Consider the following 17,592-nt stretch of genomic DNA (forward strand, 5'->3'; position numbering starts at 1 on the left):
TTTGTCACCCGGTCAGAAACCCAGTAATGAAACATCTTGAACTGCTATTCACAGAACGCACCTAATAAGACGTTGACTGAAAACCATCTCTGCCTGGCTCATTTGAAACCGGGGCGAGGCAATAGATCAAGGACAAGCCCAAGAGACATAAGTTTTGTTTAGCAACTCTTTTTTTTCCAATGCTCTCAACTGGAGTCTGTTGACACAACAAATCAGTAAAGGAGAAGGAGCTGGGAGCCTCTATGTGTGTGTGTCAGATCAATTCCATATATACTGTATATAGAATTGATCTGATGTCTCCAGAGTGAGCCCAGGGTTCTGTGTTTAATTGAAGAAAAACCCCACTTGTGTATCCTCCAGCCATGGGCTAATGTTTATAGGTCTTGTCTTATAAGGCGGCTCCTGTCAATATTATACTGCCTGGCTAGATAATTCTCTCCAATTTTAATATATTCCTGTCATGTGCCCACAAGCATGTCAAGACCTGTATTTAGTGTAGAGGAAGGCAAACTGTGATGACGGTCCCTGATGTAGACTTCATGGCTCATTGACAGCGCACTGAGAGCATTAGAGTATATTTACCGCCAAGTGTAAACTCTCACTTCTCACTCCTCTTTAGAACAAGCTTGACTGTAAATTAGGCTTTTTCCAATCCAAACTTTTCTTCCAGACATTTTACAGTTGGTGAAGCTGGAATGGCACACCTATTATTTATGTTTTTAAGGCATCTGCGGCCAGTTGTGAACTGTCTCTGTCTCTTCCCCCCCATCTCTCTCCTTGTTCTCACATTCTTTGTATCAATCTCTCATGGTTCTTGGTGGATTCGCTTTGTCTCACAGCAAGCAAGGACTGAGTTTGTTTCTGGAAACTCAAAAGAGTTTCTCTTGCAGACCCAGTCAATCTGGGATAAAGACGTCATGTATGGTGGGGGAAGGTGTGTAACAGCAAACCGAGAGCCCTCTGCCAGAGGTGCTCTCAGTAGTCTGTCTAGCATATATTTTTCAGTATTTTTTCAGTAGCATCAACATGTCAAATAGATCAAACCAGCTCAAACATACCTGGAGGGTGCGAGACTTCGGTGTGTTCAGCAAAGCCCCTCATCCTTTATCAGGCTTTCACACTGAATCGGCTGCAGATCTATTGTTCTTCAGCCTCTACTAGCTGGGCAAAGTCAGGAATGCTATAGAAATAGATTGACTCATTTTACCATTTCCATGGCTTGCGCAAAGCCCACATGGCTCAGTGAGGTAATGGTATTTTAGACATCAAAGATGTACCAGCAAGTGGTGAGGCTATACTAAAGCGAGGTGAAGAGGCCACTTGTCCACTAAGTACCTGCTCAAGGGCAAGATGCACAGTGGGGAGTGTGTGTGTTTGGGGTCATATGAAGTGACTCAGGAAGAGCCTGCATGAGCAACTAGATTGGGATGCTGCGTGCTACTAGCTGTGGTGTGGAGGAGGAGGAGGATGAAGAGGAAGAAGAGATTGTTCTTATCTTGCAGCCTCAGTCAGTGCTGTTTTTTTCCTGCCCAATATGAGCTGTACAAGCCTTTCTTCAATTGTCATCTTGGTGTCAAGTGTGTTCGTCAGAGTCATTGCATATAGTCTGTTCAGGAATCCAGGAGGAACGCTGCGCTACTCTGGGATAAAACGAGGCATTCTTAACAAGGTCTGGCCACCTGTCCCAAATCAAGATGTCGATATTTCTGCTGTCCCTCATGTAGCTCAAGTAAGAACAAGCGGATCTGTCATAGACTCAGTGTTTTGTTTCTTCACCTTGTGCTCAGTGTGGCAGCAGTCTTTACAGCAGAGAATCTGCTTGTTTTATGCTAACCAGAGTGACCCCTGGACAGCTGCTAGCAGATGAGCCGCCTTTGAAATAACCCCTCTCTGCAGGCGATTGTTCCCAGTCTGTTTGAGAGGCTGATAATTAGCACAAATTGGTATGTACTTCTTTCTGCTCCGCAGCCATAATGCAGCTTGTTCTTTTCTTGTCTCCATTAGGCAGCAGAAAAGGTTGCTGTCTTCTCGCTGTGCCTCATACAGAACGATGTCCTAAAGGAATACTTCACCCAAAAATGAAAATTTGGTCTTTATCTACTCACCCTAATGTCAGTAGAAACACCCGTGAAGTTTGCATGTCCACATAACACACAGCGAGTTTGCTAGTGCTGCTCTTTTCAGCCTTCTCCATAAGAACTGAACTGGCCGAGTTCCAAAAAGGGCACAAAATGACCGTAAAATGACTCAACAGCTTAATTACAAGTACAGCATAATTCAAGTGTTCTGAAGCCAAACGATTGCACTGTGGGTCCAAAAGAACAGAGCTCTGGTCGCCCCTACGTTGATCTGGCGGAAGAGTCTTGCTGCCTTCATGTGCTCCTCTTAAGCTTGTGCATTCATTGTGTAGTACATTTTAGTCAAAAATAACAAAATGGAACCTGAAACAAAAGTACCTTTTTTTTAGTGACTATTTTATAAACTATTTAGAAAAATCTGACTTTCCCATTTGTATATATCACTTTATTGGGTTCAAGAGTTCGCTACTCCTAATTACAATATTTCCGATGGCATTTGATGGCAGCATCTACTTGCTACTGTTGTGATTGTTGGCGCGGTGCAAAACAAGTGCGAAAAATCTTGGAGATAATGAGGTAAATATTGGACTTTTGGACCCACAGTGTAATCGTTTGGTTTCAGAACACTTGGGTTGAGTTGTCATTTTATGGCCATTTTTTATGCCCTTTTTGGAACTCTAAAGAACCAGGACTTTACTTCTTTTGGATAAGGCTGATATGGAGCAGGGCTAGCAAACTCGCTGTGGTTTATGTGGATATACAAACTGTGTTTTGACTGACATGAAGGTGAGTAGATGAAGACCACATTTTCATTTTTGGGTGAGCTATTCCTTTAAAGTGTCCCCCTGTTACTTGATGGGGTCTTTTGAAAATGCTTTTAAGTGTCAGCATGTGACAGTTAGGCTAAGCCAAAAACACACACATTGCTTCAGAGGGAAAACACTGCATGGTGGGCTACATGATACACTCAGCCCTACTAATTGCATTGCAGTGTAGTTGATCATGCAACAAAAAGCCTGCAAGAGAAGTCTGCTCACTATGGTTGGCAACCTCATCTATTTTGTTCCTATTACTTTTGGAACCACAGCATTTTTAATGCACAAGTAGAGTGCACTGAATAAGCCTAGTCTTTGAATATTCTAAGAAATTACAAAATTGTAATGAATATATATTTTAAAGTCGAGATGAAACGGCATTTAGAGAGTATCTAACTTCCGTATCGTGACGTATTTCCGAGTGAAACAGGAAAGACAGGCGGGACATAACGTTGGGAGGAATTTGATTTGAACGTTGAAAAGTGGGTGTGCTGTTGCTAGCTAGCTAACTAATGAATCTTAGCCTCTTAGCTCTGTGCGCTAAAAGTTGAAGATTGATTGATGGGTGGATGTCATGATATTATTGGTTGAAATTAGTTACGGGCATGCTTACGTAAGCACACGGCATATTTTGTTTTACAGGAAGAAAACATGATTGAATTTTGATATAAGAATACAATGAAATTGATTTTTGGTATTTTTTTTGGCATATATTGTTAAATAGGTGCACAGTATGACCGGGGATGTGATCTAAAAGGGTTAAAAAGGCATTTTTCATTTCATCTCGTCTTTAATATGGACTGAATTTGAAACTTGAACTTGTATTAACCTACCCTGACCTGGCTCTGGTCTACAGGAATACAAGCCCTCTGCATTCTTTTTTTTTTTTTTTTTTAAGATTATTTTTATGGCATTTCTGCTTTATTAGACAGTACAGTTGAGAGAGACAGGAAAGGGGGAAGAGAGAGGGGGATTCGAACCCAGGACGTCACGGTTATATGGTACACGCCTTAGACCACTGAGCCACCAGGACGCCCCGCCCTCTGCATTCTTTCTGGGAAATGAATGAACAAAAGATGGAGCATCAATAGGGAGACATCTGTGGCAAAGCAAGCAGCATTACTCCTTCTGCCGGCACACTGCCACAGACTGACCTGACATATGAGAAAGGTCCTCAGTTTGAGGATGGAATTTGTTTTGTGGCACATGGAGAAGTTGTCTTTTCAGCAGCAGTCAACAGAGGGCAGTAGAAGTAGTGTGAACAGGACTGTATCATTTAGTTGCTTCAGACTGATTTACATGTATGTCGTCTATAGCTGGCCTTGCGAGCCAGACTGGCTTGCGAGGCTAGTCTGTAGCCTAATGCAGTCCACATTAGGTGAAAAAACAGTCAACAACTGTCAAGTTTTTGAGAAATATTATTTGACTATGGATCGTCCTAAGAATTTAAAGCATTCTTAATCCTCCACAAAAAAAATAACTATTTTTACATAGTTAAAGTGAAAATACAATGCGTTGCTACTTCTTGAAGCCCCTGGCGAGTCGCTGTCTCTTTTTGTGGGAAAAAAAAAAAACATGTTCAAACCTAAGCTACAGTGAGGTGGGCATTTCATCATACTAAAAGATTGACAGGTTTTGTCTGATCGAAGCATGTTTTCTCCCTTTAAGAGAATGATTGAGTACATCAGGAGCATGTCTGTGTCTGAAGTGCATGATACAGGGCAGCTGGAATGACGGTGATTGAGGCAAGGTAGACTAGTAGATCAGTTCATCAGGTATGAAAATGCACCCCTCTGTCCCCATCCCACATCTCTATTCACTTCAAAGGTATCTCACATCTCCATGTTCCTGTTTTTTGTGCATGTTATGTGTGCGTTTCAGAGCATAACAGTGTAGAGGGGATCCCAGATGTTTCTGTGTGGTGTTGGGTCTAACTTTATGCTAATTCAAGCCTATTGCCGACACTGTATTGATTGCTTCAATTGGCTACACCCGCAGGCCTTTGTTCCCTAATTACTTTTTGACTGGGTCTGAAATGGAATGTGCGAGCCTCCTGAATTTTTAATCTGAGCTTTATTTGTGGAATTGCGGTGATTAACAGTTACACAGTACCTCGTGCAATTCCTTTCTCCTTTCATATCAAAGGTGATTGTAATTACGTTCCCTCGCTCTGTGCATTCGCTCTGATTGGTGCCCGTGACACATACCTGCGCTATTTTCCAACAGGTAGACTATTGAGGCAGAAAGAAACAGGAGTGAGTCAGAACCTGAGAAAATGAAAAGCGAGCCTAAGCGTTTTGGGCAGCTATTGAAATGGAGCTTGTTTCATGTCTGGTCTAAAGGTGCGCTGACGTGATCTCCATACAGTATATTCACACGTCTCTGCTTAATATTTCAAATAAGGCTAGGGAGATTTCCCGACAGTCATTGTGGCTGCCGTTTCCTCGTGACTCACAGCTTAGTGGTGTGATGAACGTCATGGCTATCACCGGCAGTCTTAGCTGTCTACCTGTTGAATAAGCCAGCTTGATGTTGCATGTCAGAGTGAATGGCTTGTTTTTTTCCCTCCCCTCTCAATTTTTATTCATTTCCCCACAGCACAATTGGCGCCTCCCTCTCTGCTCCCCCTCTCTTTCCTTCCCTCCATTAATTCAGTCAATGGAGCTCTATGTTTATGAATATTTAAAGTGGCGTGTTATTCACAAAATCTTTATTTAATGCAATCGGCGTCCACGTCTTTTTTTTGGGGGGGGGGGATTTCAAAGTTTTTGGTTATGGATCAAGCAGTGATGTGGAAACTGTTCTGCTGTTATTACCAGCCTGTAGCTGTTCCCACAATCCCTAAAAGCAGGGGTGGCACACCTGCGTAGGCAGAACACATGGTTTATTCAGTTGATGTATCATTCATTTGATGTTCCTGGCTGAAGTGGATGCAGCTGAGTCATCCGTCTCAGGTGGTATGGGTTGTAGGCATAAATTAGACTGTCAAGTCTTGGGCACCAAAAGCACTCGTAGGTAGACCCATCAACAGCTTAGTGCCAGCAATTTACCCAGACCCTGGAGGCTAATTGCAGAAGGCGGTTAAACATCATATTAACACAGGTTTACTCTGTGATGTGCAACCTGCCGCAGTCACAATGAGATACCCCGCTCCCTACTTTCCCGTGTCAATATGCAGCAAATATCACGTCAGTGGCCAGCAAGTCTAAATGAATCTGTCAGCGAAATGCTTACGTATGCGGAGCAAATTGCATTTGGGTGGCTACAAGCACAGAAATGTCATCCCGCTCTCCTGTTCCAAAAAATGTTTGTGGTGTCGTCTTGTCCATTTCGTTCTCATCAGCCCTTATCACGTCCCCATCAGCTTTAAAGTGTCCAGTCAGCATGTCTCGCTGGCTTTTCCCCCAGCAGGTTTCATTTGATGGCTTGTACAGTTCCTGAAGAAAACATGTTTTTGTTTTAAAAAAAAAAAATGTTTGTTGTAGTTGAGTAAGTGTTTGTTGAGTCCTTTCAGCACCTTCTTTCACTACGCTTTTAGTGCTTCTCCTTGAACCAGGATGTGTACAGTTCTCTCTAGAGAAGCTGCCCATGGGATTTGACTATGATACTTCATTGCTTTTCTCCGTCTCTCGGCCTCTCTCTCTCTCTCTCTCTCTCTCTCTCTCTGCACTGCCTTTTTTTTTATTTGCCTTTGTCTCCCCTTTTGTCTTTGCAGAGAAAGTGTTCGGGGAGTTTCTGAGCTGGGAGCTGGAAGAGGCGTCGTCTCACCTGCCTCTGAAGCTGGGCCAGTCTGTGACACTCACTGTCAACATCAAAGTCAAGCTGGACTTCTCGGGGCAGGAGAACCTGCTCCAGGACCTCAACGACGGTGAGTAGTCACAGGAAAAATCACAACACAACCCCAGTGAAAATCCAAGGCCAGTAGCATCTGATGCATAATGTAATAGCTCGTCAAAATGTAATAAAATTTCCCTCTCAACGGATTCAAAATGTAATAAAACCTGTTAATGTGAGAAATTGCTGGATCTTTTTTTTTTACTGTGATTTTTACAGCGATTACCACTTCATTAGGGGTGTAACACATTTTTATTTCATGATGTAATCACTCGAGTTCTTCTTATTCTCATGCGTTATTACATGATTAGTCAATATTATTATTACATCATCAGTTAAAAATATGTTACACCCTATATGAAGTAATAAATGCTGGTTAATAATGTGATGTTATTGTATTATGCAGGATTCTATTACATTAACAGCTTTTATTACATTTTGAATCCATTTAGGCCCCAGGTTTTTATTCTTTGCTGGGTAGAAAAGCCTCTGAAACAACATTTACACCATAGGACACTAAAACTTTCCATTGCTGAAACCCAGGATGATAATAATAATAATATATATTCATGCATACTTGGGATTCATTCATAATGTCACAGATTGCTTGGCTGAAACTACAGTTTGGAGGTGGAGTTTTTTTCTGCATTTGTCCTGGACCCTAGTATAGTACCATTCCCTGGATATGACCACACAGCAGAAGTTATATGTATATGTGTTGGATGCAGAAATTAGCGTCCATTTACTGCCACACACAGTGCTCCGTGTTGCAGAGACGGCTGAGAGAGTCTGGCTGGCTCATTTAAGATTCAACAGAAATAGCAGAGGGGACTTGAGGTCTTAACACCTCCATTTCTCTCCTAGCTCCTGGCTTTCTCACTTCTACTGTTGCATTTCCTCTCCTAATTCTTATTCATGGTTTAAAAAAAAAAAAACGGGTCTAACCTTCAACTCCTCTAAGCCCGTTCATTGTGTTCTTTCTTCAGTCTCTCTCATAGTTTATGCTCAGTCTCCTTTCTTGCCCGTCTTGCTCCTGCCCTCTCTACCTCCTCCCTCAGACTGTTCTACTTCCCCAACTCAGACGCTGTGGGTTGGTAAATATTAATGAGGGATCAATATGGACCTGCTCCTGCACCTGAGAGAGTTTACTCTGTGTGTCTGTGTGTGTGTGTGTGTGTGTGTGTCTGTTTGTGTGTGTGCAACGTTTTAATTAGCCCAGCAATAATCGTGGCCCTGAATTAAGGAGATAAGGCGCGGTTCCCTCTAAACAACAACTCAGAACGCCGCCATTATTGTGACATTCCGGGATGCAGTGTACGCTAAACACATTTGATGCTATCTGGCAGCCCTAATACATTAATGTAATTACATTAATAATTTTGCGTTAATATACTGGCGAACTTATTTGCATGAGGCCTATTGTTTGGCTCGGTTTCGAGTCCGCGGTCCCGTGTGCTGGGAGATTGCCAAGTTCTGCCATCTTTACTAATTAAAATTTGAAATGTTGATGATTTGAGGCACATGCTGGTGCATTCAGCTATTCAACTGTATTGGCTTCGATTTGTAGTTTTCACCAAGCCACTACATCCATCATCAACAACTGGAGACTTCTAATTCAGTCAGTTAAGGTAAATTGGTGCCCTCCTCTTTACTGGAGTAATATTTAGCAGCAATTATATCAGCGTTTATTTCAAAATATTTACTTTTAACATGACTACAACAAAGAAGAAATACCAAATATCTCATAATGTGATAAAAGCACTGGAAAACGATCTACACTGATGTAAAACAGTAAGGGAATGCAGGAAATGAGCAACAATTTCAATCACGCTGGAATTCTCCTTTAAAACCACATATTCATTTTAATGGTAGCATTCTATCATTAATTAATCATTACCACATTTGAGACATTAGTATAATTACTGTAAACAAACAAGACTATTGCCCAGAAGACTGGCAAGCTCTACCAGCCTCTACACTGCATTTTACATTGTGAGCCACAGGGTTGCTTTTGGTGGGAAATCTGCTGGACTGCTTTACGGCATAAAACAGGCAGAAAGTGCTGTTCTTCCAGAGCAAACTGAGCTAAAAGGGAGGGGGAGGGGGGACAAGTAGTAGCATCCTCTTTTCGACAGGAAGCAATGGGGTTTATGGGAAATGAGGTCTTAGATTATAGAAACACTAGCTCTAACAATGCCACTGGTTTGAGATAGAGGCTGCCAATTGTCTCAACCATGGTTACAGTATCACAATTTTACAATTATATATTGATGTTTAAAAATGCTGCATGTAGGACCTTTAAGGTTTTGGCCTATTATTTCAAACTTATTTGACATCTTTTGATATTTTAAATATTCATGGTCCTTGGCAGTAGCAGGTAGGTATCAACAAGTTTCTGTTGATACAGTCAGTGCTGATTAAAAGTCTGGGCTGAAACTTTTTTACATGATGAGTATCAACTGCCCCCACCCCAGCATGGAAAATCTGATGCCTACTGTACACCATGTCACATTGGAGATTATCTTTCCTTTTGATTTCCTATGAATACTATTACACTGAAGGATCGCATTGTGTCTTGTTCATATTCACCGTATGACTTGTATCAGCTGAGGTGTATGCACGGTGCGCGTAAAATATGAATGGATTCCCCGCCACCCAGCCTCTCTCTGTCTCTCTCTCTTTTTTCTCTCTTTTTCTCTCCCTCTCTCTCTCTTTCTCCAGCACCGCAGCCTGAGGATTAATGGTAGCTCGCAGCTCATGTAGTGCGTCAGAAGCTTTCTGATGTGTATGCCTGCTAGTACATTGTGTTAACATCCGCACTTCTCTGTATTAAATATAACAGTGGGTTCAGATGTCTAGGGCAGCGTGAACCACAGATGACCAAGGTTCAGGTTTTACTGTACATCTCGGTGTCTTGGAGGTAGGAATCAGCTGCAGCCTGACTCACACCGCTAGCAAAGATAAAAAAGATTGATCGATTATCAGTGAACACTATCAACATCAGACCGTTGAGAAGAATATTAAGGATCCTCTGTGGCATTGAGACTTCCCTAATATATGCTATTTAAGGGCCAGCTTCTATTTATATCCATGGTTGACAAAGTCTATCCATCAGTCTTAATTGGGATGTTGACTGGCCGTACAGCACAAGATGTCCTTTGCCTTCTAGCTGAGAGACAGAGGGGGCAAATCAGACAGGGCCATAGAAAGCAGCACATAGGCAACATTCAAAATAGGCTCAGCCCCATTGATTTATCTTCGGACGAGTTTATCCCTCTCCTTGAGTCCGGCTCGAGACCGCGGCGGCATAACTCAGGGTCTGATGGGAGTGATGTCATCACTCAGGACTAATGGGCCTTGACTTACAGCAGGCTTTATTGTGTTAGATGGTGTGAGCGTCATGCCTAATGACAGCGCTGCTGCCTGCGTTAATGCTGTGGTTCTCTTTGAATTTGGTGCCTCCACCGTCCCTCCCCAAAATCCACCAGACTGCACAGTAAACGTTTGCATCAGCGACGGAGTGAGGCGATAGAAGCAGACATGAGAAATGCATTATGCTGAAATGTCACCCAGGAACAACATGAATTATAGGCCTGCATTGAGAAGTGCTGTAGAAATTAGTGGGGGACAGGGAGGTGCTGTCTTACTTTCTACCATGGTTTGTCCTCAGTTGACTTCAGTCAGAGAATGGACTGCAGCCCTAAAGTTGTAGTTGGCTTGTATGTTTTTTTTTAACTTACTTAATTTTTAACAGCAGCCTCAGCCTTTTAAAAGTAATTTTTAAAGTAATAATCCATGACATTTTTATTTTTATTTTATCATTCTATCACCAATTGATATAACATAATAATGATTCAACCCATACCCAGTTCAGGAAAGCTTTTACATTTGTAATTGTTAACACCTGGTGTCTGGTAGCTCTTTCCTAGGAAAACTGTTGCACAGGAGGCAGCAGTAACAGCGGTTTGTTTGGAATAAACAGAAGAAGAACTGGGTAGTTAGCATGAGCAGTGATAGCCACCATGGCTGAACAGACAAAGAACAGAGCGCCACCTACAGAAACTCAAACTGCATCAACAGAAAATCTAAGCTCCGCCCACACTGTTTGATTGACAGGTGATCTCTGGGAAATGCAGTGCAGAAACACCACAGAAATGAGCGCAAAGATGCAGACAAAAACTAACAAAAACAAAACAAAACAAGAACCTTGTGGATTATCACTGTTTATTTTATACGTCTGGGAGTGGTCTCAAAGCTACACTTTGACCTCAGACACTGTGTGAAAGTAATGACAGTACGGGGAATAAACAAACATTACGTTGCTGTTGAAATACTTAAGGAGCTCGCTGTAAGTCATCAGTGAAACCCAATATTCATTGCTAGCCGTTTTGTCAGATTAATAGGCACACTTGATTTTTTTTGCTTATGAAACGCCTGTAGTTTGCAGAAAACGAATGGCCTCATTTTAACTGGCTCAAGTTAAAACGCCGTGAGAGTCGCAGCACACCAGACATTTTGTATGGATAGTAAAACAAACCAACTGTTTGTAGATGATTTCCCTCTGCCTGTAATGGAGTGTCCAGACCGGCTGGAATGGCTTCAAGTAATGATGGCAATAATTTGCTCAGATCCTTCCTTGCGCATTACCTCACAAATTCTCCTCATCATCCAGCCCCATCTCCACATCTCCCTCTCCCTCATCTCTCTTTCTCTCTCTCCCTCCCTCTCCCTGCATCTGTCTGAAAGACTGATAGAACCTGCTGACGTTCTTACAGTTTCAGTGTTGCATGTCGGCTCAGAATAACAGTGTCAGAAAGTGTGGCTCTGAAAGCGGCGCTGTAATTTACAAGTCTTGTTTTTGCAATTTTGAACTGGAAGAATGGCATATTTGAAGTCACACTTCCAGAAACGCTACAAAGCTATATGTCAGAGTGGTTTTGCCCACAGCAATGGGAAATTGGGCTGTCCATCATTTGTTAATACTTCAGCTAGTCTATATAAAGCACCGCATGTTAAATGGGCCTCGGGTCAAGCAGTGTTTTGTGTTTGGCTTGTGTTTGCCATCCCCTTGATCCCATCCCCTCAACAGGATATTGAAGAGGCTTTTTAATGTTTACACTGTGGCGGGTCATATGTTCCATATTCAGTAAAGATAGATTCACCTTCCAGGAAAAGGTTTGTGAATGCATAAACTGCAGGTGACAATGCAGAGATCCCCAGCACCTCATTGACCGGCAGACCTTTGCTAATAATGTTGTGATGTTTTCAAGTTTGACACTCCCAATCCACACCGTTGTGCCTAAGCACTGTCAGTGCAGTGGGCAATGATTTATATGCTGAGTTTAACCGATTCCCCCCAAGGCAGGTAGACGGAGAGCTAGACGGATACTGATGGGAAGGAGGGCGGGGGATGGGGAGGGGGGGGGGCGATGGTGAGCGATGCCATCGTTAATCTCGCCACCCGTTACTCACGCGGTCTCCGTGCCACAGGACATGAAGACTTATGTGTGCCTCCTCCAAACAGGCTGCACGCCGTAATGGAGGCTGCAGTCCATAAAGATAGCGTTATCTGTGTGTCTGGCTCTTTCCTTCTCTGCCACCCCGAGCCCATGCCTTGATGCATATCTAATCTCTAAAAATAGGATCTGGAGAATGAGGCAACAGCGAAGAGAGATTGTTCTCATCAGAAGGACCGAGCCGATCATAGACTGTGACTGCCGCTAAGGACAAGTTCCACACAGTTAATGCGCAGGTTGACTTGTGCCTTGACTTGATTTGTGGTTACATCTGTGGGCAATGACGCTTTAGAGTCCCCTTGATCTGCAGCAGGTGGGTTGTGGACAGTTAAATGGAGAGAAAATGCTAATTAGCGTATATTATTCCATATTTGTTTATTGTTCCCTGACACTAACAGTGTGGGGTGGTAATGCGTTACTTAGTAACACGTTGCAGAAGTAGTATTAGTTTTCCTAAAAACGAGCAGTGTAATAAATGACTGTTTTGAGTTATGTAATAATATTGCAGCATTATCATTAAAGCTGCTACCAGTAGAATATGAAACCTGATGACTTTGGCGACCCCTTGAGTCCCTTAGTGGATGTGTTTTACATCACTGTTGCACAGACGACTCACCAGTTGCTCCTCCTTTGCCGAGAGAAGACAAATATGTACACAGAACAAGTGACGTTTAATGGTTGATCAAAGTTTAATCATAGATATGGTTTCTTGAAATATCTGAGGAGAACTGTGACATGGTACCAATTAGATCTATAAATGCTTGCTACCTACTGCTGTTAACCATCTTCATACCATCTCCTGGTTTGCATCCAGCCTTATGTTGTGTTTGAATTTACTGTTTATGCCACTATGGCAAAAATTGTGGACTCACACTTAGACATCAATATGAATATTATTTATGCTACAGCTCATAGCTGCAGAATGTGCTCTTTCACATCTTGCCGACTTTCCAATTACATGTGCACTAACACTCAAAGAGAAGCATTCTATATGACTGATCGCAATGATGAAGCTATCATTCGACTATTTAGCCTATCACAGACTTGGAGTAAAAATGACAAAATAAATAAAAGTCCAGTTGTGCGTAGGTACAGCGAGAAAAGAAAGGAATCTTCCTCCATTGCGGGTTCCGTGTGGATATCAGCTGTGATTTGCACTTCATCCTCCACAGGTGGGTGGCTGCGGTTTAGAGAAATAAATGTGATTGGGTGCAAGTCACACAGCTTAACCCTCAGACAGCTATTCCGTGTGTATGCGGTTGCGGTGAGGAAAGCCTGCTCTACAGAGAGGAGTCCGAGAACACGTAACCTGGATCTGCCACGATATTAGCCCAGTTCTCTGAAGCCCTTGTTCATCCTGCGCCTCAGGCTTCCCGCAGCAATCGGGAAATAGTCTCTGTGGTTGTGAGTGAACCTGTGTAGAGACCTGGGAATACAGAAGGCTATGAGCTTTGGGATTTAAAATGTTATTTGACTTTCATGAAACTGTGGTTAATTTCATTGTAGTACACATACACCTATGTTTAGACTGTTGTCTGCCCTGGGTATCTATGGTTGTGCCACTTGTAGTCCAGATAGTCATACTTAACTTTAACTTGTGTCAATATTATGGCAATGTGACCCAGATATTACTTGGTTGTGTTTTCTTTTTTTCCCAGAATCAAATTGGCTCTCCGCACAACGTTAACTACTTGACATTTTTCAGAAATTTAGCTGAACACTTCTCAGTGTTGCAATTTAAATCACCAACACTATCAAACAACAGCTACAACTAAGCTTCCATCTTAGTTTTAATCCTCTGACATTAGTCCCTGAGATGTGCAATCATGACTGCTGTCGGGTTTTTCCCATCTCTATTAATGTAGAAGTCAAAATAAAGTTAAATTACTAATTCAAAAATGTTACAAAGAACATAGAGCTCCTTTACTTTGTGTGTGTGACAGATGTGCCACTTTTTGGAATACAGTTTCAAATTGGAAGCCAGTGAGCAACAACACTAAGAATACCCAGACAGACAATATTGGTAGTTGTCAAACAGATATGAGAGTGTGCATGCTTTTTTATTTGTATATGTGAACAATCACATTTGGTTATTGGTGGGTTTGAGCGTCTCTGTGCGTGTGTGGGTTGCGGGCCAGAAAGCTGGAGCCGCTCCAAAGCCCAGCAATTTCCTTTTGGAGAGACAGATATGATTCCACTGACGTCAGAGAGTGGGCGCTGCCGTCATTTTTGAGGATTGTCTGAGTGGGTTGAAAGAAGCAACCCCTGTGGTGGTGCCTAATGCAGCTGCTGATAATGCAGCTGCTCCTGTGTCTGCAGTGCTTCTCTCAAGGTCTAGATTGAGAAAATAGTTTGTTTTTCTTTTCTTCCACGTGCTTAGAATAACAAGCAAGAACAATATGATCTTTTATCATAAGAAATAGAACCTGTGGTTGTGTAGGCAATCACTATACCATTGCTTAACTTAAAGGGGAAATAAGTAAGATTTTTACTGCCTCATAGCACAAAATTATTATAATATATCTCAGGGGGTGGAAAGGCTTGTTGATCAATAGCAATGACTCATTGATTACTTTGCCAGGTGCTGAGATTTCTGGCTTTGAAAACTTGCTGTCTTCAGGACACTCCCAATCTCCTCTCCCCACCTTCTCTCCATACCCCCTTTCTCCATTTCTCTGCGATAGAGGACGTGCAAGAGGCCGGTGTCACAAGACATTTCAACTACAAAGGCTAAAAAAAAGCCTTGTTCTCGAGCCAAAAAAGCAAATGACAAAGCAGTATTATTATAACAGTATTTTACGTGGTGAATACCTTCTCAAGATGTTTCTGATGGATCCACCCTGAAACACTTTAACACTAACTTAACAGCTATTGGTGATGTACATTGGATTTCTGCAATAGTTACTTTGTCTTAGTTCGTCTTCTGTTTATGTAAAAAAGATAATAGAAGAGAATTTTGAAGTGGTCCCAACTTGAGGGAAAAAAGTAAATTACAACACTTGATCACAAAATAACTCCTGGAATGCAGCGAGCATCACAAACTGCTGATATTGAACAGCGGAAGAGTATCCGAGGGTGGATTTCTTTAATGCCCTGCTAGCCGCTGTGTGTACTGTATGTTCTGTACGTTCCTTTGTGCTGACTGTGCGGTGTTGCGCTGTCATTTCAGATGGGATCAGCGTGACAGGCCTGCCCATCTCCAGTCCGCTGCGCCAGGTCCTCAAACCCCGGGCGGAGACCAAGCCTGTCAGCAGCGAGTCTGGCAAGGCCGAGTACAACCACATCAAGGTAAATAAAAGATCCCCTCTGTAATCACTTACTGTGTACAAAAAATACAGCGTTATTGCTTTTTTTCAGTCCTGGACCAAGACACGAACAGACAGTCTCACCGCGCCTTTATTTTGATGCTCTGCGAATCAGGGCTCAGAGCTGCAATGTGAGCCTAGAAATGAGAAGACCTCGCGCACAGGTGTTCGCCAGAAACTGGAAAGAGAGCAAAAGGAGAGAGAGAGGCGAGATGGGAGATGGAGGCGGAATGAGAATGCGCCGAGCGGTAGGGGAGCGAGTTGTTTTGAGGACTTGTGGATATCTGAGGGGCTGACTGAGCAGGTTCACTGAGTTCGCCCGCTGTGACTCATCTGTAGCAGCAGAAGAAGCCGCAGCACTACGCCGGTGCTGGTGCCTGTCGGAGCCCACACTTTCAATCAGTGGGATGCAATTAACGACCCCGGCGAACGCACTTGATCTGTATTAGAACGCATCCACTCATACCCAACGTTGGGCCTGTTATTCAGAAAATGTAATTCATTACTCATTACTCGTTTAAAAAGTGGTATTATCACTTATTACTCGCTGCGGTCATTTGTTACGCTGCTTGTTACATTATTTTCCTGTTAACACCTGCAAAATTGGCATCTTCGTACCCTCAAAAGAACAGGATAGCTCAGTTCTCTCTCTTTTGAATGATCAGGAAACTGAACAGCTTTGTTGTCCAGTGTTGTAGTTGTCCTTAAATCACAGTAGTGGGTATTCTTCCACTTCTTCCAAACGATGGATAATCTCCAATTGAGATCCTATGCATAGTTTAAAGACCTAACCCTTATCTAACCATAACACTCTGCTCAACCAACTGCCAACATCAGCATTCCCCTCCACACCTTCACATGCTGTTCATCTCCCTTCTGGATGTACTGCATAACCTGTTGGATATCCAGAACCTATAAAGGAAGCAAGACATTTCCTTTATTCCCTCTACTGCCGCGTTCTTCCATAGTGAAAGGTAAGCTGGGCATTTTAATCAGCGGTTATGCTTGTTAGTGGGAGAGTTTGACTGGCAGCTCTGGGTTTCATAGCAGATTATGGTGCTGAAACCTTGGCTGAAGTAATCCCAGCGCAGGCCAATTACGTATGGATTCCTGTCTCGCCGGAAGTCCGCCATAAACCAGGTCGTGAGGATTTGCGTTCTCTCTGCTTTTGTTTCGTAGAGCTAGCGGCGGACCAGGAGGATTCTTTTGAACGTGTGCTCAGCAAAGTACTGTGCGCAGATTAGCCTGCATACTTTTTTTCCAGAGGCATAACCAGTGTTTCCGCTACATTCGATTTTTACCGCCGCTACTGTGGAATTTCACAATTTGACGAAAAGCCAATCACTTTTATTCTGTGCGTAACCGAGGCTGTCGGCCGTACGTGATGGTGAAAATATACACATCCGTTATGGGCGCGGAACTCCTGAACACTGCTCTTTGGCAGAAAAATGTGGAAAGCAATAGCAAAGGGTAATATGTGGCTGGATTTCACCTTTTACATAAACATTCACAAGCTATAATTTTATTTCTTTAATTGCAAGTTCCCCCGTCCCTGCCACTGCTGCTGAAAAACTTCCTTGGGGAAACACTGATAACTTATCTCTTTATATTGTTTTCATCTGTGTAACTCACACCTTCAGTACCCAGCAAACATTTGAGGGACAGTGACATGCAGTTCAACGTCAACCCAAACAAGCATCAAATATTCACAATATGTTACAATATGTTCTTCACATTAAAACAGTTTTGGAAATGGATATCAGGAAGATATTTAGGTCCAATTTCATAAAATGATGCAGTTAGCAGCTATGGACAACTACGGAGGAGGTGTCAACTTTCATTTTGGCGCTATATTTAATGTCCTTTTCAACATTGGTGCAGTCCATCATATCAACATCATTCAACATCATTCAGCATCTATTCAATATCAGAATGTCTGCTGGGTATCAAAGAACAGCCTTGATACAGGCTAGATGAGTTAGATGAGTCTGTGATTGATGAATTATTGTTAGACTTTTCCTCTTATATATAGGTGTTTTGTTTT

The 17,592-nt window shown here is 42.6% G+C and overlaps 1 protein-coding gene across 2 annotated transcripts in view; it reads left to right on the top strand.

The window, feature by feature from the left end:
- Window positions 1-17,592, top strand: part of trappc9 (trafficking protein particle complex subunit 9) — a 184,612-nt gene that overhangs the window by 50,004 nt on the left and 117,016 nt on the right. For both annotated transcript variants that reach the window (XM_078290323.1, XM_078290324.1), the window contains 2 exons: window positions 6,609-6,761; window positions 15,413-15,531. In XM_078290323.1, the coding sequence (XP_078146449.1) occupies window positions 6,609-6,761; window positions 15,413-15,531 (272 nt within the window). The remainder of the gene's footprint in view (window positions 1-6,608; window positions 6,762-15,412; window positions 15,532-17,592) is intronic.

Source organism: Centroberyx gerrardi, chromosome 19 (assembly GCF_048128805.1).
Source record: "Centroberyx gerrardi isolate f3 chromosome 19, fCenGer3.hap1.cur.20231027, whole genome shotgun sequence".
NCBI classification, from domain to species: domain Eukaryota; kingdom Metazoa; phylum Chordata; class Actinopteri; order Beryciformes; family Berycidae; genus Centroberyx; species Centroberyx gerrardi.